Here is a 27,348-nt window from a genome sequence, read left to right on the forward strand (position 1 = left end):
GACTTGTAATTGCATGTTTTATTGGATGAATCAATTCAAAATGTGGTTATTCCAAAATAGCATTGGTACTACATACAATAAACATATTCTGGCAAAAAAAAATGCAGAAAACTTAACTACAATCTAGCATAATTATGCTTTATTGTAAAACATAATGGGACTTCAATAACTTTTATTACTGTAAACTTTGAACTAAAATATACACTCATATACTTAGGATACATTTCTTTCCAAACACTTGCAATAATAAACCTTCAGAACTGACTGTTAGTTGTTGGGAAAATCCATCATCAGCAATAGGTATGTTAAGAATTTAATGCCATATCTTTACTTCAGAGTTCAGACTGTACAATGCTTTATGGAAAACATGCAATGTTGAAGTTGAAAGCTTTTAGAACACATATTCTTTCTCTAACTAGTGTCCAAGTAGATTTAACAACAAGAACAAGAACATATAGAAAGTTTAAGCAACATAATTTTGGAAAGGAGTGAAAAATATACTTGCTAGATAAACAATTGTTACTTTTACAGTCACTTGTCTCAGTACATCAATGTTATCTCTACTTCTCTGTGGAATATGCTCTCTTCATCAATGGAGGTGGTGCTTTACTCGTTTCATACATCATTTCTAAGGGTGGGTTACTCAGGCAGCACCAATCAGGAATGCGACCTGTCTGGTTGTAATATTCTTTGGAGACTGAACGACTACCCAAAATGTCCTGCAGAGCACCAAAAATGGCCCCTAAAAATAAGTAAAATACCATTTAGATTAAAACAAAACTATCCAACATGTAGCAAATATTATTCCATGTTATATGTACTAATTATGTTTGATGCTACTGAACAGAGCAGAAGAAAACAATTTGAAAAACTATGAATAGTTCACAGTTTTTCATGCTGACTGCCAATATACTTACCTACAGTATCAGTCAATACAATATTCAAAAATGTAGAAGGTTATGAATGATTTATACATTAAAAAATTGAGTACTGAATAATAAATAACAAATTATACCACTGCATTTCACAATGTAGAAGGAAGTCTATGGCAGCAATTTACATATAATAACTATTTATAAAGCACTCTTAACTAAGTATAGCTTAAATGAATATAATAAAGCAGTTTGATACTTTAACAAAAAGAGATTATTTGCCTAATATCACACGTGGCTGAGTCACACTGTTTTGCACCCTGGAATGTTTTATTGAATATTATATAAATGCAAGTTGATATTATTTGGACACTTTTCTCTTGACCAAGCTTTTGGCTATGCTTTAATGAGAGGCTTAAGGACAAATAAGGTAGAGGTGCAGAAAGGTTTCAGTTGCAAATCACAACCACCTAGGTCCTAACCTTTGACAGTACAAACAATATTGGTAGACTGATTAAAGTATTGCTGCTTAAAAGGCCAGAGTTAGAGGAGTGTAACTGCTTCAAAGAATCAGAGGGCTGGAGAATATTAAGGATGGGGAAGGGCAAGGCCATGGAAGAATGTGAAAACAAGGATAAGATTTTCATTTAAAATTTGGAACTTAACTAGACTTCAAGGGTGGGGGAGAACAGACCATGGTACAAATCAAGTCAGGACATATCCAACCTAAGTGATTACTGCCATTCAGTATCCTGTCAGCCATCAGCAAAATGATGGTAGGTATTATCAACAGTGGTAATCTGCCAATGTTCCATATTGTCAGGTAGATGTCATACATAACTGTACTAGAACAACTTGGCTAGGAATATGGCTTATTCATGAACACCAATCTTCAGCATTATGGACAAAATGTTGTTAGGGGCCATAGTCTTTGCAGTATCCAGGGTCTGCAGCCATTTCTTGATATCTCGTGGAATAAGATGCATTGGCTGAAACCTGGCATCGTAATGCTGGGTCCTCAGTTAGAGTTTGAGATTTACCACACTTTTGACTTGTAAAATGCTTCAACATTGCCTTTTGCACTAATATGTTGAACTCTCTATTATTGAGGGTAGAGGTATTTCTGGAGACTCTTCTCCACTGAGTTGTTTTAATTATCCACTACTGTTTGCAACAGGACGTGGCAGGATTGCAGAGCTTAAATCTGCAATTTGTGGGATCACTTGTGGTTATCTAACACATGCTGCCGAGGTTGTTTGACATGCAAGTAGCCCTCTGTTGCAGCCATGGTTGCCAGTTCATTTTTAGGTATGCCTGGTTCTACTCTCCTGCACTCCATTAAACCAGGGTTGATCTCCTGGTGTGATGATAATGGCAGAGTGGGGAATAGGTCAGACCATGAAGTTGCAGATTCTAATCGAATACAATTCTGATGCTGTTGCTAAAGGATTATAGTGCCTACTGGTCACCCAGTTTTAAGCTGCAACATCTGTTCAAAACTCTTATTTGGCACGGTTGTCATGTCAAATTACACAATGTAGGCTAGCCTCAAACAGAGGTGGGACTCCATCTCCAGAAGGTGTGCGCAATGGTCACTGCTACCAATACAATCATGGACAAATGCACCTGCTATAGGTAGACTTATGAGAACAAAGTCACGCAGACATTTTACTTACTGTCAGCTGCATTCCCAGTCTAGTAGCTATGACCTTTGGGACATAGGGATCTTGGTCAGTAGTGGTATTACTGAGCCACTCCTGATGCTGGACATTAAAGTCCCCCACCCAGAGTACATTTTGTGCTCAGTGTTTCCTCCTAGTGGTGCTCAATTATGTAAGAGAATTAATTACTTAATAGGGGAAGAAGAGAAATGTAGCTGGTGATCAGCATAAGGCTTCCTTGCCAATGTTTGACTTGATGCCACGGGGTCCTCTCTCAAGGCAAATCCTCCCCATTGCCACAATAGTGCCATCACTTCTGGTGATGATGCCAGAGACAGGGTCATTCTCACGGAGTCAGATATCACGTGTAAGATTGTTGGTTGACTAGTCAATGAGATTTCAGCATAATCCCCAGAGGTTAGTCATAAAGACTTTTTACAGTCATCAGGGCTATGCTTACCACTGTTGTTTGCAGTATCTTGGTCAGTGTCAGGCGGTCTGTTCAGTTTCGTTCTTTTAATTTTAAAGTTAGTCATATTTTTATTGAATGATCTAGCTTACTAGGCCAGTTTGGAGATACATTCCTGACCAGACTGAAATACTCTATAACAGTGACATAGGCCAAGAAGCTGGGATTAGCTTTCAATTCCAGATGTATTAACTGAATTCAAATTCCACAATGGAAATGAAAAACATTCCTCAAGAGTATTGTCTTGGGTCTTTGATTACTAGTCTAATGATAACACCACTACACGTGATCTCCATCCTTATCAACATGCCACCAACTTTCCTTGTCTCTAGGAAGTAAAGAAATATTTATGTGAAGAATTGAGAGATGGTAAGTTGTTCTCTTTAGGAGACACCAAACAAAGATTCAAATTTATGAAAAAAATCCTTTGATAGAACAAGCAGGAATTGGTTAGCTTATTTAACAAATAGGCAGCAAACCAAAGTTCATAGATTTAACATAATTAGCAAAATAGAGCTGAAAAGAAAATGCAGTTATATTGCACAGAGGATTAGGATAATCTGGAATATTCTTCCTAATGGTGGAATATTCCATCAGAACTTTCAAAAGGCAATTGATATTTAAAAAGAACTTGCAAAATTAAAAAAAATGGTGTGGGATAAGATTGGATAGCTCTTTGATGCCCATCATGCTTTCGCATGATTTAAAAGAATCCAAAGATATATTATGCGATATTGTTAAACATATTATACACTTTAGTTTATTAGATTTGTAATCCTTGTATTTTTTCCACTCTTTTGGTAACTCTCAGGTTTACAAACTTATAAAATTTTCAATGGAAGTTTTTAAAATCATGAAGTGTCTGGACACAGGACAGACAGAAATTTCCCACTTATAGAAAGAACCACTATCATAGATTTCAAAAGAGTCAATGTAGATGTGAAAATAATATTTTCACAGAGTGAATAGTTAGGCTGTGGTGTGCATTGCCTCATTGCCTCAGGCTCAATTGAGGCACTCAGGAGAGATCTTAGATAATTATTCATATAGAATGATAGAGATGTACGTCATGGAAACAGACCCTTCAGTCCAACTCATCCATGCCGACCAGATATCCTAACCTAATCTAGTCCCCTTTGTCAGCACTTGGCCCATATCCCTCTAAACCCTTCCTATTCATATACCCTACAGATGCCTTTTAAACATTGTAATTGTGCCAGCCTTCACCACTTCCTCTGGCAGCTCATTTAGTACACGCACAACCTTAAGGGGCAACTTTTGCACATAGGTCTCTTTTAAATTTTTCCCCTCTCATCCTAAACCTATGCCCTCTATTTTGGACTCCTCAACTCCAGGGAAAAGACCTTGTCTATTTACCCTATCCATGCCCCTCGGCCTCCGAATAGAAATAGAAACAATGTACGAGGAAAAGGCAGGAGATTGGCATTAAGCCAAAATGCTCAGAGAGTCAGTGATGTAAATGACGAGTCAAGTGGTCTCCTCTGCATCATAATAATTGCGACGTCTATTTGTACAACTGAATGTCAATGTAAAATTAGAATAGTCTATCTAAACAATTTCGGAACATAGCATGGGGTAAAACAAAACTCTGCACAAGTAAGTCACACCTACATGTATACAAGCCATTTCCATAACAGTGACTTTGCCCCACAAACCAATATGAAGTCAAACCACACTAGGTATTGATACAAGAAATCAGATAGATGCTCTACTGCACACCATTTTCACCCTGGGCACAAGATTATTAGTCCTCAATAATTATCTCTTGATACAATAAAACTATTCAGAAATACACATAGCTTAATTAGCCTAGAAATGTTACTGAAGATAGTCTCACCTCCTAACCAAGCTACCGTATTTGGTTTTGCAGGTGGAGTATGAACTTTGAATGTCTTGGCTGCCAACACTTGTTTATATTTTGGTTTCTCCACCAGGTAACGAATTTCAGCCATAATTCGATGTAGAAAGCCAGGTAGCATAGCAGTTCCACCAATGATTACAAGATTTTCTGCCAGCTGTTTTCTTGTGTCAATAGGGCACTAGCAACAATTTAGAAGAAATATTTTAGTAAAACAGTAGTATCATTATTCTATCCAATAAGACAAGTGATTGATCTACTTCAAACCTGTCAGCATTACTCAAACAACCAGTGATAGGTTAGGAAGTAGTGGACCTTGAATTAAGAAGGCTTTGCCTTCAAAAGCTTTTTCTCTCCCCATTGCTCATCAAGGAAATACCTTGTTTCTCCTCCGTGAAGCCAACATTGCCACTTCAGGAAAAGAAGGAAAAGTATCAAACCTCTACTTGCTGGTTTGCCACAGTGTTCTACAACATTTTCAATTTCAACTTTACATCAGAATAACTTACTTTATATAATATTTTCCATGCCCTCAGGAAATCCTAAAACACTTCCCATCAAATTATTTCTAAAGTACAATCACTTATTTTGTAGAAAGTTTTGAGCAGCTTGTCCAACACAGTAAACAAGAAAAATAAACAATGAATCGCTTTTGGGACAAAGGAAGGAAGGATTAAGCTTTTAGTTTGGAGAGTTATTTTGGGCAGGACACTGGGACAACTCTTTTCTCCTCTACAAATACAGCCCTGGAATTATTGCCATCAGAGGACAGTGCTACCACTGAGCTACACTGTCACTGAAATTATACTTCCATGATAATAGTAGCATTTTAACTCTGGGTCACCTTAACACATTTAATGGCAAATTACAATGCTGTATCAAAGTAGAAACAGTTTTCTAAACTAAACCCAGTAACTTTGTCTCACAGCAATTTCTTACCTGTAAAAGTGAGTCAAGGATTAAAGTGGCGATAGAATTCTCTTCATTATCTTGTTCAAAAAGAATTTCAATTACAGAATCTCTGCAAACAAAAAAAAATCCTTGAATTAAAAATATAACCAAATGCTTCGCTTATAATGACATAAGAGACAACTAATTTAATTTGAGTCAATGGTAAGAAAGTAAAATAGTATTACAACTTAATTTAAATGTGAAAACTTGACAATTAAAGCGGTGTGGTCAATATTCTTAGATTGGCTTTACATTAACTGATTCCATAGATAGAGCTGCTTGCTTTATCACGGCTGTTATATTTGGTTGATAAAGTTTTTTTTGTGAATATTATTTTGCAGACAAGGTCACTTGCTGTAATTTAAAATCAATCGCTGCTGTTGACATGTTAAAACTTCTTTTAATTTTTTTTCAAAATGCAGTTTGCAAACTCAATTTTTCCTAGTTTTCTTTAGATCTATATTTAATATGTTAAAATACCAAATACATGACAACTGATGTTAATTACATATCATTTTGGGATTAACTGCATTCAGGTGGTTAGGATTGTCAAGTCACCAAGCGTTCACACATTTGAGTTGGTTGGAAGCATGGTTATTGGTGCAGAATATGTACTGCATATCTCTATAAAGAAATGCTCATGCATAAAAAGACTAAGCTCCAGTGTTCTATCTTGAGTCCTAATAATGGATTCTAGTCAATTGTATACTTTCTGCCCGGAAAGAAGAAGTGTGGTATATTGAGAGGCAGAGAAATCTTGTTTCTGTATTCACTTGCTTACTAACTTTTGCAATGTGATTTAAAAAAAAATGCATATGGGCCAAGAGCAACATTGGTATTGCCAAAGATGTGCAGATTGGGGGAATTGACCATGCTAAATTGCCCATAGTGTTAGGTGCATTAGTCAGGGTAAATGTAGAGAAATGGGTCTGGGTGGGTTGCTCTTCAGAGGGTCGGTGTGGATTTGCTGGGCCGAAGGGCCTGTTTTCACACTGTAGGGAATCTAATCTAATCTACCAACATCGACATTTGTTATCCATGCCAAACTGCCCTCAAGAATATAGTAGTGAATCACTTTCTTAAACTACTGTGGACCATAATCCTTTCTTTCTGTAGTGGCTTGATATAATTTAGTGGCTAGCTTGGCCATTTCAGAAAGAAACCAACAGTCATAACAACATAAAAAATAGGAGCAGGAGTAGGCCACCTGGCCCATCATGTCTGTTCTGCCATTTTTTTCCAACCATGTACTCAGCTCCATTTACCAGCATCCTCACCATAACCCTTAATTCTTTTACTGTTCAAAAATCTATCTTCGCCTTAAAAACATTCAATGGGGTTGCCCCAGCTGCTTCATTAGGCAGGGAATTCTACAGATTCACAATCCTCTGGGTGAAGAAGTTCCTCCTCAACTCAGATTCAAAATAAGGGGGGGAGCAGGTTTTAAGACTATATCACCTAGTTCTAGTTTCACTCACCAGTGGAAACGATCTGCCCACTTATATCTTATCTACAGTCAACCATATTATTGTGGATCTGGATCATATGTAGGCCATAGCAGGTAAGACTGCTAATTTCCTCCCATGGTTCACTAACGTGTGCAACCTTTCTCTGTTAGTCTCGCATATGGAACCTAAGTTCAGCAACTGAGCTCAAACCATGAACTTAACCCAAGGTTTCTCTACCCTTTATGGTTCAGTTTTATATTGGACAAGTTCTTTATTAACAAAGTCACTGAAGAAGCCAGATTTGCTCACTTTTTAAAAATGTCATCATAGTAGCCGTCTGACTTAACACTGAGGTCCATTTCCTTCCAAATTTGCTCTCTAACTACAGAACAACCTCGGTTATCCGAACATCAGTTATTTGAATTTCAGATTATAGAACATAGAAAAATACAGCGCAGCACAGGCCCTTTGGCCCTCGATGTTGCGCCGATCCAAGCCCACCTAACCTACACCAGCCCACTATCCTCCATATGCCTATCCAATGCCTGTCCAAATGCCCATAAAGAGGAAGAGTCCACCACTGCTACTGGCAGGGCACTCCATTAACTCACGACTCGCTGAGCAAAGAGTCTATCCCTAACATCTGTCCTATACCTACCACCCTTTAATCTAAAGCTATGCCCCCTCGTAATAGCTGACTCCATAAGTGGAAAAAGGTTTTCATTGTCAACCCTGTCTAAACCCCTAATCATCTTGTATACCTCTATCAAGTCACCCCTAAACCTTCCCCTCTCCAATGAAAGCAGCCCCAAGTGCCTCAGCCTTTCCTCATACGATCTTCCTACCATACCAGGCAACATCCTGGTAAACCTCCTCTGCACCCGCTCCAGCGCTTCCACATCCCTCCCACAGTACGGCAACCAAAACTGCACACAACACCCCAGATGCGGCCGCACCAGAGTCCTATACAACTGCAACACGACCTCAGGACTCTGGAACTCAACTCCTCTACCAATAAAGCTGAAAATGTGTTGCTGGAAAAGCGCAGCAGGTCAGGCAGCATCCAAGGAACAGGAAATTCGACGTTTCGGGCATAAGCCCTTCTTTAGGAATCGCCCGAAACGTTGAATTTCCTGTTCCTTGGATGCTGCCTGACCTGCTGCGCTTTTCCAGCAACACATTTTCAGCTCTGATCTCCAGCATCTGCAGACCTCACTTTCTCCTCCTCTATAAAGGCCAGTACGCCACATGCCCTCCCCACAGCACTATCCACCTGGACAGCAACCTTCAGAGATCTGTGCACATGGACACCAAGATCCCCCCATTCATCCACACCACCAAGCATCCGACCATTAGCCCAGTACCCCATCTTCCTGTTACTCTTACCAAAGTGATTTGTCGCGACAGTCCACATGACGGGTTAAATTATCGAAGATTGAGCACTCGACTGAACAAGTTATTGGGAAATGAACAATGGCCATTGGGATCTTGGGATCTAGATAAATGTTCAAAAGCAGAAGCAGAGGTGTGGAAGTCTAATATTTTGCAAAAATGGAAAGATTTAATTACTAATTGGAGGACGGTGGCCACCTGATTAAATGAAAAATCGTGTCAAATTTCTTCAGAACACACCGCTAAATGTAAGAATGATAAAGGGAAAACCCTTCGTTAGAAGGTTTTGAAGGCTTTATGTGAAATGTATAAACTTAAATCAAAGCCTACTAACGCCAAAAGTGAGAAAACTGTCTCTCATGCACCATTGGACATGTCTGGACTCCAGACTTTATTTGATAGTGAGGAAGATTCCGACAGAAATGATGCTCGTTCTCCAGACATGTCCACTATTTTACAATGTCAGGGGGACACCCCGCTTCAGAAAAAGATATGTGGCAGAAATATTGCTGTATGCAATCCTGGTTGCTGGCATACCCTAGCTGGACAAAATGCCTTTGTTCGTTGACAATTTACACACAGACACTCACTTGGGAAATGGAGGAGTGAGCACTCTTATTACAGACATGGTGGAGCCCACACCTAAATGAGGCAGCTGAACAAAGGGCCAGGCATTGTCTTGTATGCCAGAAAGTTAACCCAGGAAAACCAATTCAATGTACCAAAGAACTCCAGTCACAAGTGGCCCCTTCAACACTTTACAACTGGACTTTATAGAATTACCACGAGTGCAATGGTACAAATATTGCCTTGTCATCATAGATACATTCAGCAAATGGATACAGGCTTTCCCAATAACTAATAACAAAACATCTAAAGGGACCCAAATTCTCCTAAAATAAATAATCTCCTGCTTTGGCATGCCTCAACGATGATCACCTGATAATGGAAAGATTAACCAAGAACTGTGTACCTTCCTCAACATTGACCAGCAGTTCTATTGTGTACATCATCCAAAGGCAGCGGGACTGGTGGAATGTGCAAGTGGAATTCTGAAGGACAAATTTGCTGAACTCATTCTAGAAACAGGACTGAATTGGCTAAAGGTTCTGCCTCCTCACCCTGTACCACATACGCATTACTCCCCAAACTGTCTCACAGCAACTGAAATAATATGTGGTCACCCTGGACGAACTTCACGGGACAGCAACGAGGCTCCATCATCCCAGGTTGATCCTTATCTGAACAAAATCCCAAGGCCCCATAAATGCTTCCTTCATTTATGATCAGATCAGTTATCTGGACAATCAATTATCCGACCAAAATTCTCCCCGCCTGTCTTGTTTGGATAATCAAGGTTATTCTGTATATTCTTTACAAGCATACACTAATAACTTCTCAATTGAAAAACTCAAAATGTCAATTGAAGGGTTATCACTTATGGTGTCACCAGGTAACAAAGGAATATTTGCCTAATTGTTTCCCAATAACAAATTGGTTGAAATGAAGACTACACCAAACAGAGACGTTAAAGGTACAAACTCCATTTACCGCTTCATCAGGCAGGAGAAAGTGAGGGCTGCAGATGCTGGAGATCAGAGTTGAAAAGTGTCATGCTGGAAAAGCACAACTGGTCAGGCAGCATTCAAGTAGCAGGAGAGTTGATGTTTCCAGCATAAGGTCTTCATCAGGAATGAGGGAGTGGCTCGAAGGGGTTGACAGATAAATGGAGCTGGGGATGGGGTAGCTGGGAATATGATAGGTAGATGAAGGTGGAAAAGTGATGGTGATAGGTTGGAGAGGAGGATAGAGCTGAAAGGTGGGAAGGAAAATGGACAGGTAGGACAACTCAAGAGGCCGGTGCTGAGTTGGAAGGCTGGATCTGGTATAGGGTGGAGAGAGAGAGGAGATGACGAAACTGGTGAAATTGCCATTGGTCCTGTGTGGTTAGAGGGTTTCAGGACGGAAGATGAGGTGTTTGCAGTTATTGCGTCGCTAGACTTTGGCAGTGGAGGTGGCCCCGTGCTTGCATGTCCTTGGCAGTCTGGGAGGAGTTAAAAGTGTTTGGCCACAGGGCAGTGGGATTGTTTAGTGCATGTCCCAGAGATGTTTTCTGAAACGTTCTGCAAGTTGGCACCCTGTTCCCCAATGTAGAGGGAACCACATTGGGAGCAATGGACACAGTGGATGACATGTGGAAGTACAGGTCAATTTCGGTCAGATGTGGAAGAACTCTTTGGAGCCTTGGACAGAGATGACAGGAAAGGCGTGGGCGCAGGTTTTGCACTTCTTGCCGGGGCAGGGGAAGATGCCGGATATGGAGAATGGGTTGGTGGGGGCTGTGGACCTAATAAGGAAGTCGTGGAGGGAATGGTCTCTGCACAACGCAGATAGGGGTAGGGAGGGAAATATATCCTTGGTGGTGGGGTTTGATTTAGGTGACGGATATGGCAGACGATGATGTGTTGTATCCAGAGGTTGATGGGATGAGGGGCAAGGACCAGGGCAGTTATCTCCTTGTTGTGATTGGAGGGGTGACGTCCAGATAAAAGGGGTAGCCATGGGCACCTACATGGGCCCCAGCAATGCCTGTCTCTTTGTCGGGTACGTGGAACACTCCATCTTCTGCAGTTGCACTGGCATCATTCCCTACCGTTTCCTCCACTACATTGATGACTGTATCAGCACCACCTTGTGCTCCCACAAGGATGCTGAACAATTCATTAACTTCACCAACACCTTCCATCCTGACCTCAAGTTCAACTGGACCATCTCAGACATCTCCCTCCCCCCCTCCTGGACCTCTCCAAATCCATTTCCGTCGACCAACTCAACAGGGACATCTACTTCAAACCCACAGCTACATGGACTACACCTCCCCCTACCATGCCTCCTGTAGAAACACTATCCCTTACTCCCAATTCTGTGCTGCATCTGTTCCTAGAAGGACCAATTCCACCACAGAACATCCCAAATGGCCTCCTTCTTCAAGGACCACAATGTCTCCTCCCACATGGTCGACGTTTTTTCCAGCACATTTCCTCCACTTCCCACACCTCCACCCATAAAACCTCCACCTCCAATCACAACAAGGATAGAACCCCACCCCCCCCCCCCCCAAGGTCTTCACCTCTGGATACAACGCATCATCCTCTGCCATTTCTGCCACCTACAAGCAGACCCCACCACCAGGGATATATTTCCCTCCCCACCTCTATCTATGTTCTGCAGAGGCCATTCCCTCAGTGACTCCCTGGTTAGGTCCACACACCCCCACCAACCACTCCTAGCACCTTCCCCTTCTCTGGCAAGAAGTGAAATCCTGTGCTCACACCTCCCCTTCACTTACGTCTAAGGCCCCAAAGGATCCTTTCATATCTGACAGAGATTTACCTGTACTTCCACACACACGTCACCTACTGTGTCTGTTGCTCCCAATGTGGTCTCCTCCACATTGGGGAACAGGATGCCAACTTGTGGAACGTTTCAGAGAACATCTCTGGGATACATGCACTTAACCACCCCACGGCCCTGTGGCCGAACACTTCAAACCACCTCACCTAACTTGGCCAAGGCTGTGCGAGTCTTGGGCCTCCTCCACTCCCAAACTCTGACCCCACATGACCCCAGAAGAATGCCTCATCTTCCACCCTGGGACCCTCCAACCACACGGGGTCAATGTCGACTTCACCAGCTTCATCATCTCCCCTCCCCCCACCCTATCCCAGATCCAACATTCCAACTCGGCACTGCTTTTTTGAACTGTCTTACTTGTCCATTTTCCTTCCCACCTATCCACTCCACCCTCCTCTCTGACCTATCACCATCACCCCCCACCTTCGTCTAGCTATCACATTCCCGCTAACCCCTCCCCCATCCCCATTTTATCTCTCAGCCCCTTTGGCCATCCACTCATTCCTGATGAAGACTCACATACAAAATGTTGACTCTCCTGCTCCTCGGATGCTGCCTGACCTGCTGTGCTTTTCCAGCGCCACACCTTTTGACTCTACCTCTTCATCATTGTAGCCCGTCCCTTTCATCACAACGCAGGTATTATACAGTTTACTTTACATTATTTGTACCAGTAATCCAACCTGATTGATCCGCTGACATGTAAAATTCTCTCTCCATCCAGAGGATATGCCACATCTGGGGGTTGTTGAGGCTGCTACAAGTAAATATAGAATACCAATTACTGCCATGCATTGATTTTTAAGTTCAATTAGTCAATCGTACTTGCCAGCTGACCTCAGCTTTTCCATCAATGTTAAACTTGGCAGCTTGAATTTTCAGTCCTCTTTGCAGATCACTCACAAAGCAAGTACGAACTGAAAAACACAAATGTTTTTAAGAAATTCAATCCTTCTAAAAATATGAATACACAGATTTCAAATCAAATGCATGCTTATTTAGATCAGTTTAATACTGATAATGTTTCTCCTGCTTTATCCTAATTTGCACTGAGCATCTCACTTTCATATACCTTGTGCACTTCCTTTTCTTAAATCAAGTTTTATATCAAAGTAGTGCCGAGTTATTGTAGACTTTCAAAATAAATACAAAGCATATTAATCCTAGTGATGAGATTATGAACAGATATAAGCTTCACATGCAACTTTACATCCTCTCAAAAATGAAAAGATTAACCCATGAAAAGTTACATCAAAAACATGAATCTACTTCGTCATTTCAGTTCATGAACTTTTGCACATTATGACATCTTTGTTCTTATTTTAGATTTAGAACGTTTGTAGTTTTATTTGATAGACAATTATTTAAGTCTTCCAACTAGCAATTACAGAACCATCTAGAATAGCTCTTACCTTTAATATCCTCAAGAGTTTCTTCTGGAATTGAACCTATTTAAATGGATTGGGAAACAACATTAAGTCCAAAGTTCCACAGGATTATATTTAAAATGTAAATACTGGCTATCAGTTATCTGATTAAGTTATACTAAATAACTTTATTAAATGAATACATTTAAAAACCAAACTTGTTGCTATTTGTGCTCAAGTAATTTGTATACATCAGAGTGCAGTACAAAAAAATCTGAGGATGCAAAGCATTTTGAAACCAGACTGTTACATATGATTTTTTAAAAAAAATAGATAAATCATTGCTAAAGTGCCACAGAATAATTGTAAATATGCACTATATTTTTATTTTTAAAAGAAATCAGTATTTCAATCCTTACTCATCACAGATGCTAAGCTTTCGCCAGTTTTGGTCCCAGTGTCCACAGTGCATTCTTCTAATAACCGTGATTGCAACTCCCTTCAGTAATAAAATAACATTTTGTATTTTTTCAACTTCAATCTTTAAATGTGTTGAATATGTATTGATATTTTTACATGCAGATGTTACATATTTTAAATCCTTACAAATGGATTGATTTTCCTCCCAAAGGAAGTGCTTGCCAGGCATTCAAAATAGGAATTCCTTCATATATCTGTTAAAGTTAAGTTAAGGTCAAAGCAAAAAGCAATATCACATATACAGACCTGCGAATGGCCATCACCTATTTTGTCAAGATGAAATAAATGTCATGCGTGCACATGTTCTGTCTACAAAGAACAGGGCCCTATATATTAATCTGTGTAGCTTTCAGAACAAAGTACAAGCCCAAATGACAACCCAAAATTTGAGTTCAGCATAATTCTTCAAAGAGAAAGTACAGGGAGGATATTTTTGGATACTATGAGAATATTAACAAATAAAATTCCCAACAGTAGCCTATTTCACCCACACCTTTGACAAGGTTGTGTAAAGACATGCTTGCCCCTTTTAACTGCCAATTCTGGTTATGATGATTGAGCCAATACATTTTGGGAGAAAAGGAGACTTTAAAAATGAATTTTAGTTCTCAAAATTAATACATAAGACCACATTTCTCAGGTAATTCTGGCCTCCCGAATAAGATTAGGGAGATTTTTCACCATAGCGTTGAAGTAATTATTACAGAACAAACTAATTACATCATTAATCACAACTGCATAAGTGGTTCACTTCTAATAACCATCTTCCATTGACCCATTATTTCTCATTGGTATAGAATTTTCTTTTATTTTGACAAAATTTTACCTAAATCTATTTACTTTCCTACTAGAATATTGTTCTTAAAAACATTCTACTAAACAAATGACAAGCACAATTGTTTTAGATTAGACTTACAGTGTGGAAACAGGCCCTTCGGCCCAACAAGTCCACACCGACCCGCCAAAGCGCAACCCACCCATACCCCTACATTTACCCCTTACCTAACACTACGGGGAATTTAGCTTAGCCAATTCACCTGACCCGCACATCTTGTGACTGTGGGAGGAAACCGGAGCACCCGGAGGAAACCCACGCAGACACGGGGAGAACGTGCAAACTCCACACAGTCAGTCGCCTGAGTCGGGAATTGAACCCGGGTCTACAGGCGCTGTGAGGCAGCAGTGCTAACCACTGTGCCACCGTGCCGCCCACTATCATGTGTTCATTATCAAAAGCTGAAGGGCAAAGATTATACTGCAAATGCAGTCCATACATATAAAACTCATTACAACAGAAAAGGCAGCCAATGAATGCGCAATTTTAGCCATGGTCAACAGAGGCTAGAAACACAGTCCATAAATAAACACATCTGTATGAGGGGAAATGTACAAATCCATTTTGTGCAAATGGATTCATTAAGTCCAGGAAGAAGGATATTAGAAATCATTACAGGAGGATCTTCCTTTGTGAAACGTCATCACAATGCCATTCAGTTGTCAATAAGTTTGATTTCCAAAATTATTTACTACAACCATGTTTCTATTTATTTGCAATATTAATCCCCAAACACTACACTGATGATTAAAACTAGGTAAGTTTTAGTAATCAGCTACTATTTCATCTGTTATCCATATGAATTTTCTAAAGGATACAGGCAGTGCTAGAGCTTCTGTATATCCACAATCTAATACCACAGCAGAATTAATACCAAGAGTCAGGAGAGACATGAGATGGCTTGGAGCAAAGAGCACTGAAGGAACCTAGAAAAACAAGTAGAAGATCACATTTTTCTGATTTTAGATTATCTCCCATATTCAATTTCTATGGAAAACCCAAATGTAATACATTAAAGTATCAATTTCCCCATTCTATAGACAGTAGTCTTTCCTCTGTTTCCCATTCTATCAGTGTAGTATTCCACCTAGTGGTATAACAAATACCTAACAAATTCAGTCATTTCTGCTATTAAAAATGCAACAATAAGGTAATGTAATATTAATATTTCTCATTATTTTCACAATATCAATAGTAAGTAATATAGACACCATTGTAATATATTAACTTTACTCCTGTATCACCCTTTGAGCATACACTTCTCCAATTTAGAAGGTAAATGTTCTGTTATTGGTCATTTCTCAAATACTGCTAAAATCTTACTGCTAAAAAGTGCACTAGAGCTCTCTGGGTCCGTATCATGAAAATGGGTAACTTTTTTGTTACATATCTGTTCTGGCCAGTTACAAAATCCAATTTTTTTGAACTTCTTCAGAAATCACAAAAGTCCGGTAATGAATTTATATAGGCAGCCAATAGCATATAAATTCATTTCCAATTAGAATGCAGTCAGGCTAATCCAACTTATTTATTCTCCTCCAGCTAAATCATTCCATACCTCAAAGTGCTTAAAGAACACTCTGGTGAGTGTTTCTCTGAAGTGCGATGGGCATAGAATAGATTCAATAATGACAACTCGACGATCCCTTGGGTTTACCAATAAGTGTCTGTTGAGGAAGGGGGAAAATGTAGACTGCATTAAAGACAAATAAAACTAGTTGCCGTTCAGACAGAGAAACTAAAACAAATAAATTACCCAACTAGAGCTCACTCTGGTATTAGAAAAAGGAGCAATAAGCATGTAATTCATAGTTAAGGTCAATCATATTCTGCTTTGAAGTAAATGAAAATTGCATTTTTTAAAAAATCTCCTACATTTCCCCCCCCAGAGAAGATGAAATAGTCGACTGATGTCAGTAAAGTTATGGTGAATTAAACCCACTGTTTCTCACACAGGAAGTGTGATAACCCATTCTAAAGAGTGAGGGAGATTTTTCTGTACCTGAATATCCCTGTAATTTCAACATATAAGCTAAAAAAAAATAGCATTTTTGTACTGTTTCTCTGAGGATTTTGCCAATCTCCAATGATGTGACAGCATGAGATATTCAATTTCTGCCTTTCACCTTGGAAATTTTATCCTGGGAATGTTTTCAAAGAAAGACAAAATATATTCTTGCAGGTGTTCCAGCAGCTATATAATGAGTAGAATTGTGTAATGATTTGGAAAAGGTCTGCTCTCTTTGCTGCAGGAATAAATTTTTTTAGAAGAAACAAAACAACTAAAAAATATAAATGGAAATTCTATGTTCTAAATCTCAACTTGTTTTGCATATAAAACACAACAAACTTTATTTTAAATCAGTACTTTATGAACAGGCACTGTCGACAAACTGGCAAAAAATAATATGAAATACCACAGGTTTACTGTATTATCACGATCTCTGTGATGTCTGAGTAGTCAATGGAGGGTGCGAGTGAGAAGCTTCTCTGCCAGTAAGTTTTATTCAAGGCAAAGTTGCATTGCTAAGTGATTTATGCTGTAAGTAAAGTACAACAGTGATGTGTGTACTTGCTGCATTATGTTTCTATTACTTAGTGTGTATTTTTACATTGATAAAGGGGACCTCTTGACCAACTGGAATATTTGATCAGCCAGCACACTCCTGGTCCCTTAGGTGCCAGTTAATAAAAAGTTTGCTGTATTATTAAAATATCAAATTACAGTATTTGTAAATTAATCTTTAAATTTACAATACCTGAAATAAAGCATGTGAATGAACTCCTTCAAATAACCATAAAGCTCTTCAGTATTGATGTTAAACTGAACTACTTTGGAAGCCTGAAAAACAAGCAAAAACATTACCAACCTTTAAAAATGTGAATTTGGAAGTTTACAATTTACAAATCGCTCCCTGAATATCTACAGCGATGGACACTGATCGAATTAGTATGACAATGCAGAAGCAATTTCCCAAACAATTCTTGTATATTATTGTTACTTTTATAGCTGAAAGGCATTCCTATTTGACTCCTCGTTAGTCATGAGCAAAAACTACAAAAATTGTAATATATCTAGTATTTATGAAAACCAGTTTAAGGTTGCATCGAACCCTAGGCAATATCAGCACATTGTTATCCATATTAAGCAATATGGCTTCCATATCGCAAGTATTCAAATAATTCTGACAAAGTTGAAAGATCAAACTTTAATCAAAGCTGGCAAGAAAGCAGAAAAATCCATGGCTACAGCACAACTAGAGAAGATAAGCAGCAAACACAATATACATCTAGTCAATGTCAAAAAATCTGGAAAACATTATTCAATCTCCCTTCCCTACAATAAACAAATTTACCAGTCCACAACCTTCTAGCAGGAGGATTTATCCCTCAAAATCCTCTTGCATTCCCCAAAAAGAGGGAGGTTGAAGTCCCTATATTCCTGCTTTCCAATATGCAAATTGAACCCTTCTCTCCTATCTCCCCATAGTACAAACCACTCCATCATCACTTCACAAAAGCCATTTGTATTTCCATTCCAACTTATCCATTGGTTGCCAATTTTTCCCATCAAATAGTTATAGAACCTCTACAATTCCAATTAATTCTTCTATTGTATAGTAACTCCTCCCCTGAAATTCATGTCCAATGAATTTCCCAAAAAAAGTCACTTATTTCATTCATTATTTCCTCGCCTTTGCTCATCCTCTCCTGAGATCAGTTCTTTAAGCCTTACTCCCTTATCATACTTGATTGAAAAGTCCTCAAATACTCATGTGCTGCAGAAGATTATTGTTTGTTCCTTCCTATAATTCTAAGTGTTTTAAAGACCCTACATAATTTTCAGACATTTTGGTGGGCACAAGCTTTCACAACCTGAGCAATTCTGCTTAATGGGAACACTAAACTCTATTCCTAAGCCACTGAACCAATCCCTCGCCCTGGCAATCAATTGAAATTAAGCCAGCCTGATTTCAACCTAAGATGTTGCATTTGACCCAGAGATGAGCTTCAACTTCATATTCGGGCCACCAGTAAACCATCTATTTTCACTCCGTAATTTTACCAGATTTCACCCCATTTCCACTCATCTACTTTTACAATTTGTATTCATGCTTTCATCAACTATTGACTTTGTTATTCCATTGCAATCTTGCTTGATTGCCCACATTTGACGCTAAGTAAATTCAGATCATCCAAACTTCTGCTCCCATATCTTACTTAGCACCAAGTCCTGTTTATCTGTCAGCCATGTGCTGCTGACCTGTCCTGGTTCCCAGGCAAGTAATGTCAGTTTGGATTACGTAACTGCCTTGTAAATAAATTAGCGTAAAGTGCTTTTGCTGCCTTGTGGCCATGTGGCCTTTCCAATAATACCGCCATTCTGAGAACAAATTTCATCACATTAAAAAGTACATTAAAAATATCAAAGAGCAACATAATATTTATGTAAGATTTAAAAAGTGGTGAAAGATTTGTGCAGTTTTGGGAATCTTAAGATTAGTCATATGAGAGTGTCACAGCTATACCATCCTTTAGGGCATATTGCTAACTACATTGCAACATAATGGGAAAACTGGATTACCAAGCAGAAAACATTTTGATGTTTAAAAGATCACAAGCAGGACAATCTGCTTCTCAAAAGTAGTCATTGTTTTGACAAACCACTTGAACATTTTTAATCGCAGCCACTACATACCAGTGTGTTTTTGCAGCATCAAGCATGAAAAGAGACCAGGCAACATTCTGGAAAAATTCCACAGTCATGGTCCCAAGAAAAGTCGGATTACACTTTGAATTGAAAACAGCTTTGCAATTATGTCAGAATTCCATTATAAATAACTGCTTTTCTGCATTTGGCTTAAGGCATAAGTATTGTATTAAAATAACACCATGTTGCATTTCAAAGTTCATCTTGGAGCACTGTACGCAAAATGCTTCAAAATAATGAGGGACCTGGACACAGTAGATGGGAAAAACTGTTCCAGAGAGAAGGATCGAAAACAAGAATATGCCCAAGGAAAAAATTGTTCAGGAATGCTTCAGTCTGGTGGAGCCTATTTTGATCTTGACATTCAGAGGGAATTGGATTATCTGAAAAAGAAGATTGTGCAGAGCTACACTGAGAAGTTGGAAATAGCTGTCAGTGAATTATTCCTTCAGAAAGCCACAGACAACAGGCTAAGTGGCCTCCAACTGAGTTATCATCATTCTGTGGTCCCTTCAATTATGTTTTACAGTGCAGATAAACAAAGCTTACCTGTGCTAGACCTGGCTTCTTAATTTCACTAGGGATTATACATCTTGGTCCAGTTTCTCCAGCAAAACCACACCTAGAGATAACAGAAATCTTGAACGTAAGAAGCATAAATGCCCGATACAGATTCTATTCTCCTAGTACAGTTGTTTCAATAGTTATGATTCTACCTTCCACAACTGTACTGGTAGATGCTTTTTTTCCCTCAACAGAGGATACCCCCTCATTGTGGTCAACAGAGCCATTGACCATTCACACCCAGTTTCTTACTCTTCTGCTCTTACGACTTCCCCCTCAGAAGCATGAAAGACATGCCGTTAGCTACATTTACCCCATCAGGTACATATTCAACAGATTATCTTCCAAATCTAGACTTGTGGCAACTTTGCAGAACACTTCTATTCAGTCTGCAAGCATGACCCCTAAGCATCTAATAGCCCATTATTTTGATTCTCTACCTTGTGTTCATGCTGACATTTTTGTACTCCACTTCCTGCACTGCTCCAGTGAGACTCACCACAAGCCAGAGGCACAGTATCTCATCTTTGGATTCAGAATTTTACAGGCTTCCAGATTCAACCTTGAGTTCAATGAATATAGAAAATTAATCTGTAATTTGGTTTCCTGTCTGCTTCATTTTTCAGTCAGCAAGAACATCTGTTGTAGCAAATCTTACGTTTATTTCTTTGCTTGTTCCATCAATCAGCACAAACCAAGGAATGAATTAGGGTTCTTTTTGGTCTGTATAGACAGCTACTCATTGAATGAAACTATTCAGCAATCAGAGCAGTAAAAACATGTTCCTTAAATAGAATTATAGAATTTTTACATTAAAAAGGAGGCCAGTTGACACAGCATGTCTATACCGGCTCCCAAAAGAGCTACCCAGCTAGTCCAATTTTCCAGTCCTATTTCCATAGCCCTCTAAATTTATCACTTGCAAATATATATCCAAAACTCTTTGAAACTTCATCAGGAATTTGCCCTTATCCTAATCCCAAGCAGGGTATTCCAAATCCTAACAACTTTCCAGTAAACACATTTCTCATCTCACTCCTATCATTGTAGCAGCTGCCGCTCAAATTATTTATTAATTTATTTTTACTCAATATATTTTATATCCATTGCTTTTTTCAACTCAAGCCTAACAACAGGCTACTGTAAAGGTTTGTATGAAGTCATGACAGAGTTGAAAATGTGTTGCTGGAAAAGCGCAGCAGGTCAGGCAGCATCCAAGGAACAGGAGATTCGACGTTTTGGGCATAAGCCCTTCTTCAGGAATGTGTTGCTTTTCCAGCAACACATTTTCAGCTCTGATCTCCAGCATCCACAGACCTCACTTTCTCCATGAAGTCATGACAGTCCAGTAGTAAATTGGTTCCAGCACATCATTTAAATAAAACTTATGAAAGATTATTTGAATAGTTCACAACTTTATTATGTATCAAATACTTTGTAAAACACCACACAAAAAGAAGAAATAGTCAGGTCTAAATGGAATATGTTGAGTAACTGCACACATCAGGTAAAGTCATTAATCATTAACGGTATTGAATGGAACAGATTATTGACAAGCCATTGCCTCAACCCCTGTGCCAAATTAAAACATATTTTTAGAAAGCTAGACTTTTGAGCTAGAAGAGACAGTTTCACCAGAAATGCTCCAACCTTGCCACACACATACTAAATATAGTGCCTCACTGAAATACTGCATCACTATTTTGTACAGGATATTACACTGTTACAGGTTAGGCTAGATTTTAATTAAATTCAAACTGTATCTCATGTTGGTAACAAGTAGTAATTATCTCACATCACTCATGTTGCAACATAAAACACTTAGCTTAGGTGGTGATATACATGTCTAGCGGCAATTTTAAACAATGCAATAAAAAAATTATCATGTTTCACATTTTAAAGATTTCACAAAATCAAAGAAATGTTGGCAATTACTTTCTTTTCATACTGCTGAAAAATGTTTAGATAGTTAGATTTTTCTAACAATTTATCTCTCTTTACATGCAAGACTTTGATCAATTAAGAGGTAAGAGGTACTATCCTATTCAGGTAACACCACTAATTAAAACAAAATTTGAAAGAAAACTTAACACTAATCAGAATAGAATTTTGACTTATTGATAAAGATTCCAGTTATTTTAGTGCCCATTTATAGCACAAGACGTTTGCTCCCATTCCAGGTACACATGCACAAGACCAAAAGAGAGGCAGGATTCCAACTATCTAAAATTGGAGTATATTAGAACAACTATAAAGTTATTTTCTCATCCAACGATCTTAATTTTCAGGAGGAAATGTAACAGAAAGCCAAGGAAGTTATGTATCAATATTATTTGTCAGGTAGCTGACTACAAAATTTGAGTAGTGAAAAATATCTGTTTTAATTTGAACTTCAAAGAGGTATGTAATATCTTTGACACTGATCTACAACTATTCTACAGTAGCTATTCTCCATGCCAGAAAATTAATTGGCTAGAGTGGAAATGCACTATAATGTACATTTATGTTGAATCCATAACCTAAACTGATTCACAGAAGGATCAGTCAGAAAAACTACTAGTTTACTATTATTTGTTTCATAATAGGTTTGAGAATTATATAATATTTAAAAATTCTGTTTTGATTTTTTTAAGATCTAATGCATATTTTAGCTTTTGTTACACTGTCTGTACCTGAACTTCCATCATCTGAAACATAAGGAAGGTAACATGTTTTTGTAAATTCTGGAAAATGATACAATACACCATTCATAGGCTCATTACAGTAGTCATCCTTAGAATGAATACAGACCTAGCTGAAAATTGCAATTCATACACCTTGTGGGAATTTCAGGATGCTTCATGCGTCTTGGGGATCATGTATGTAGAAAATGTCTCCAGCTGCTTTGGCTCAAGCTCAGAATTTGACTATGAGCACCAGGAAAGCTGAGTGTCTCCGTTATACCTGATCCTTTGGCAGCTCATTTCAGACATGCAGCACCCTTTCTGTGAAAAATGTTCCCCTTAGGTTCCTTTTAAATTTCCCCCCCCCCACCCCACTGCCAGGGAAAAGACCTTGTTTATTTACCCTACCATGCCCCTCATGATTTTATAAACCTCTATAAAAAGGTCACCACTCAGCCTCTGACGCTCCAGGAAATACAGCCCCAGCCTATTCAACCTCTCCTTATAATTCAAACCCTCCAATTCTGGCAACAGCCTTGTTGATTTTTTCTGAACCCTTTTAAGTTTCACAACATTCTTCCTAGAGGGAGACCAGAATTGTGCATAATATTCCAAAACTGGCCTAACCAATGTCCTGTACAGCTGCAACATGAGCTCCCAACTCCTATACTTGATGTTTTGACCAATAAAGAAAAGCATAATAAAAGCCTTCTTCACTATCCTATCTACCTGCAACTCCACTTTCAATAAACTAAGTACCTACACTCCAAGGTTTCTTTGTTCAGCAACACTCCCCAGGACCTTGTCATTAAATGTATAAGTCCTGCCCTGATTTGCCTTTCCAAAATTCAGCAACTCACACATATCGATATTAAACTGCATCTGCCACTCCTCAGCCCATTGGCCCATCTGATCAAGATCCCATTGTGCTGAGGTAACCTTCTTCATTGTCTATTACACCTTCAATCGTGATGTCAACTGCAAACCTACTATGTCTCCTATGTTTGTAAAAGATCATGGAGAACAATTTCAAAACTTGCCAATGAAAGCTAACTTGGGAGTGGTAATTAGTGAGGATACAAATCAAATTCAAATCAATGTAGATTAGTAGGATAGACAGACAAGTGGCAGATAGATGAAAACAGAAAATACTGGATGTGCCCAGCAGGCCAAGTTATTGGACCAGATTTATAATGATAATATTTTTAGATTCAAGCCCACACTCCCAATTATCCCTAATTCTGACTGGCTCAGGTTAGTGGTAAGGGATGGGAACCTACATCCTGCACTCCTGACCTGGCTGGTTTAATTGCAGATGTGAGCATCATCCAGTACTCTGCAACTTTTGCAAAATGGTGAGCTTCTCCAAGATACATGGTTAACAGCCCCTCAGAAGAGATGAATCATAACCTGATGAAGGAACCTTTGGAGAGATAACTTCAAAGGGTTGTACCCTTGCCTATTTGTGTCATCTCATTTCACTCTTCACAACCTCCACCCATTCCAATGGCCCCTATAGCCCCAATCACCAATGGTCCTGATAACCTGTATGTTCATTCATCGAGTACACACTATGACACAGAATCAATTAACCTTATTATAACAATAGCATGCACAAAACCACTTTGGGAATAAAAACATTTTAAACAAACATTCCTAAAACCCAAAAGTGTCAAACAATTAAAGCATGAATATAAGAAGCTTTAAGCACTTGACACTTTGTAACTCTGCCCAAATGGGGACTACAAGAGATCACAGAAACCAAATAAATTGTAATGGCACAAACTGACCAAAATCAACGTTTCTCTGCATCCGTGTAGGTAAACTTTGTCATATAAAATTGTTGATCATCCAGATATAAAACATGAGTGTTGAATAGCATACATGTCCATATTGTCACAAAGCTGGTCCCTTTTTCCTAAAAGCTGTACCTTTTCTCAAGGATATTGTGTCCTTGATTTTTTTCAGAGGGGTCAAACTCCTCTCCCGGCTCTGAGGGGGCTAGTTTGGTGCAGAGATGAAAAAGGATTTTGAGAGGCCTTTTGTTTATATGTAAACAGATGAGACCTCATGCCAAAGTGGTCATGTTTTAGACGTGACCTGTATAATGAAAGGGGAGTGGTCAGCTCTCTAACTGAGCAGTTCAGTCCAGAACTAGTTAGAAGTTCAGCTGTGTGTGAACAGGCTGCAAGAACTCTCTCTCTCCTTCTGCCCTTCTAATTTCAACTTGTAAGCATTTGTTCCTTTTTACTGTTTTTTTAAGGAGTTTGCTTATTGGGACTGTTGTGTATATTCATAACAGCATAATTAAGTCTAGTTTGGATAGACTGAGTTCTGTCAGGGTTCTTTATTCTGTTCTTTGTGTTTCATTGTGTGGTTTTGTGAATAAATTTTTTGTCTGTTTGAAAACCTGGTAGTCAACCTAGCTAACTTACTCCAAGTAATTTTCACTGTATACTTACCTAAACAAATGCAAAGTTATGGTCTGAACTGCCTGCTAAGAATGTTAGTCCATAACAACAGACATAATAGCAGCATCAGCCAAAGAAAAACTTAAGAAAATTAACTAACCACTATGTGTCCTTAACAAGTTTGCACTGGCTTATTTAATTAGCATATATTTGTCCAAAAGACTATTAATTTTGTTTTGAATTATTAGTGCTGGAAACGTTCCCACAGTGGAACGGACTTGGTGTAGTTGTTTTTATACAATCTTTCAACAAGCGTACAAGATTTGCAATTCTACCATCTTCTGGCATTAGCAAGTCTAATGAAGGTTATGATCAAGAAAAGCCCCAAAGAACTGCAGATGCTGGAAATATGAAAGAAAAGCAAAATTACTAGAGCAACGCAGTAGGTCAAGCAGCATCTGTGAAGAGAAAGCAGCGTTAATGTTTCAGGTGCATTGACCCTGCAGGACATCTGCTTACAACCAATGACTCTTTAATTGTCACTTTAATTTCCTTAATTATCTTTGGATGTACTGTATCTCAAATACTCCTGGTAGCTCAGCAAATTTAAGTGCAACCTATTTAATAGTTCCCCAACAGTCCTTCAACAATTTGGACTAACTCCCATTTACACTATGACCGAAGCAATATCTGCTTCCTTGGTAAAGGCAGCTTCACATCGGATTTAGCAAATGCTTTGTATACCACCGAACTTGCAGGCGCCTTTTAAGTGTAATTAAACAGATTTCTGTTTTTCGAACACAGAAAGTCTAACCAAGAGAACTGTGGATGTTGTAAATCAGAAACAAGAACAGAAATTGCTGAAAAAGCTCAGTATCTGTGGAGAGAAAAGAGAGTTAGCATTTCGTGTGAAGTGACCCTTCTTCGGGATGAAACTAGCTAACTCTGATTTCTCTGCTGAGACGCTGCCAGATCTACTGAGCTTTTCCAGCAATTTCTGTTTTTGTTGCAGATACAGGTCCAGGGCCCAAGTGTTGCCTGGCTGTTTACGTTCCGCACGAAACTCCTTCCACCCCAACCCATCTAATTTCATCATTACAACCTCCCGTTGCTCTCACGAACTCACTTGGTGTACGCAGCTCCCAGATCAATGACAACCGCCGTCTTCTCGCCACCAGTGCCCAATCCTTCAAACAGCGGCATCACGCTCGCTCTCCAACCGACAGTTCCCAAGACCCCGACACCAGCACGTCATCCACTGACATCATCCGCTTCGCAACCCGCCTTTCCAGATTGCCCGATTGTACCCTGAGACAACCAAACTCGACGCGCCTCTACTTATTTTTTTTGTTTCCATTAAATATAACTCGTTGAATAATTTGATTAAAAACTAAATAAAATCGAAACTTTCTTCGGGCACTTAATTGGGCTCAATAATCGGTAGAAAGCCCGACAAAGCGCAGAGTCGGAGGCGGAGCTTGGGTGAAGGGACAGAGAGCTGAGCCTGGGGAATGGAATGGGGCGGAGCTTGGGTGCAGGAAATTGAATTGGACGGAGTTGTGGGTGATGGAAGGGGGCGGGGTCTAGGAGAAGGGATGGGGCGGGGTCTGGACGATTGCATGGGGCGAGGCTTGGGTGACATAATGGGGCGGAGTCTAGGATATGGATAGATTGAGGCGGGACCTGGGCGATAGAATCGGGCAGGACCTGAGGTGTGATAGGCGCGGTGGGTCTGTGGTTAACAGTGCTTCTTCACAGCGCCAATGACAGGTTCAATTCAAGCCTTGGGCGACTGTGTGTGGCGTTTGCATAGTCTCCCTGTGTCTGTGTGGGTTTCCTCCCACAGCCCAAAGATGTGCAGGTCAGGTGAATTGGCCATGCTAAATTGCCCGTAGTGTTAGGTGCATTAGAGGGAAATGGGTCGGTGTGGACTTGTTGGGCCGAAGGGCCTGTTTCCATACGGTAGGTAATCCACAGTCATGTAGTTAAACAGCAGGTAGATAATATTTAATCAGGAAGCTGTTAGTTTGAATCAGTTAGGCAGCGATGATTTTTTTTGACTGCTTTGTTTCTGCTGTGAATGTACAAGGGAACGTGTCCTATTTACAGATGTTTAGATTTTACCCCAATGTAGTCACTGCTGTTTCTGCAATGCCAACCAGAAATAATGCTTCTCTGTTAAAACAATTAATCAACTCTGATGCCTGAAAAATAAATATAGCTCCATCCTA

General features: G+C 39.3%; 1 protein-coding gene across 3 annotated transcripts; it reads right to left on the reverse strand.

The window, feature by feature from the left end:
* Positions 1–26,398, reverse strand: actr10 (actin related protein 10). Of its 3 annotated transcripts, none has more exons than XM_060828415.1 (13): positions 26,244–26,398; positions 20,029–20,101; positions 17,528–17,610; positions 16,327–16,435; positions 15,587–15,694; positions 14,060–14,127; positions 13,873–13,952; positions 13,499–13,534; positions 12,924–13,003; positions 12,770–12,840; positions 5,821–5,902; positions 4,861–5,062; positions 1–742 (listed from the first exon to the last, which is right to left on the reverse strand). In XM_060828415.1, the coding sequence occupies exons 1-13, from the start codon at positions 26,318–26,320 to the stop codon at positions 561–563; spliced, it is 1,251 nt and encodes a 416-aa protein (XP_060684398.1). In that variant the 5' UTR covers positions 26,321–26,398; the 3' UTR covers positions 1–560. The 3 variants fall into 3 exon arrangements, with proteins under 3 accessions (XP_060684398.1, XP_060684397.1, XP_060684399.1); XM_060828414.1 differs by having other exon boundaries at positions 12,770–12,843; positions 26,244–26,395; XM_060828416.1 differs by lacking the exon at positions 20,029–20,101 and having other exon boundaries at positions 12,770–12,843; positions 26,244–26,332.
* Positions 26,399–27,348: the final 950 nt, after the last annotated feature.

Source organism: Hemiscyllium ocellatum, chromosome 8, assembly GCF_020745735.1.
Source record: "Hemiscyllium ocellatum isolate sHemOce1 chromosome 8, sHemOce1.pat.X.cur, whole genome shotgun sequence".
In the NCBI taxonomy this organism is placed as follows: Eukaryota; Metazoa; Chordata; class Chondrichthyes; order Orectolobiformes; family Hemiscylliidae; genus Hemiscyllium; species Hemiscyllium ocellatum.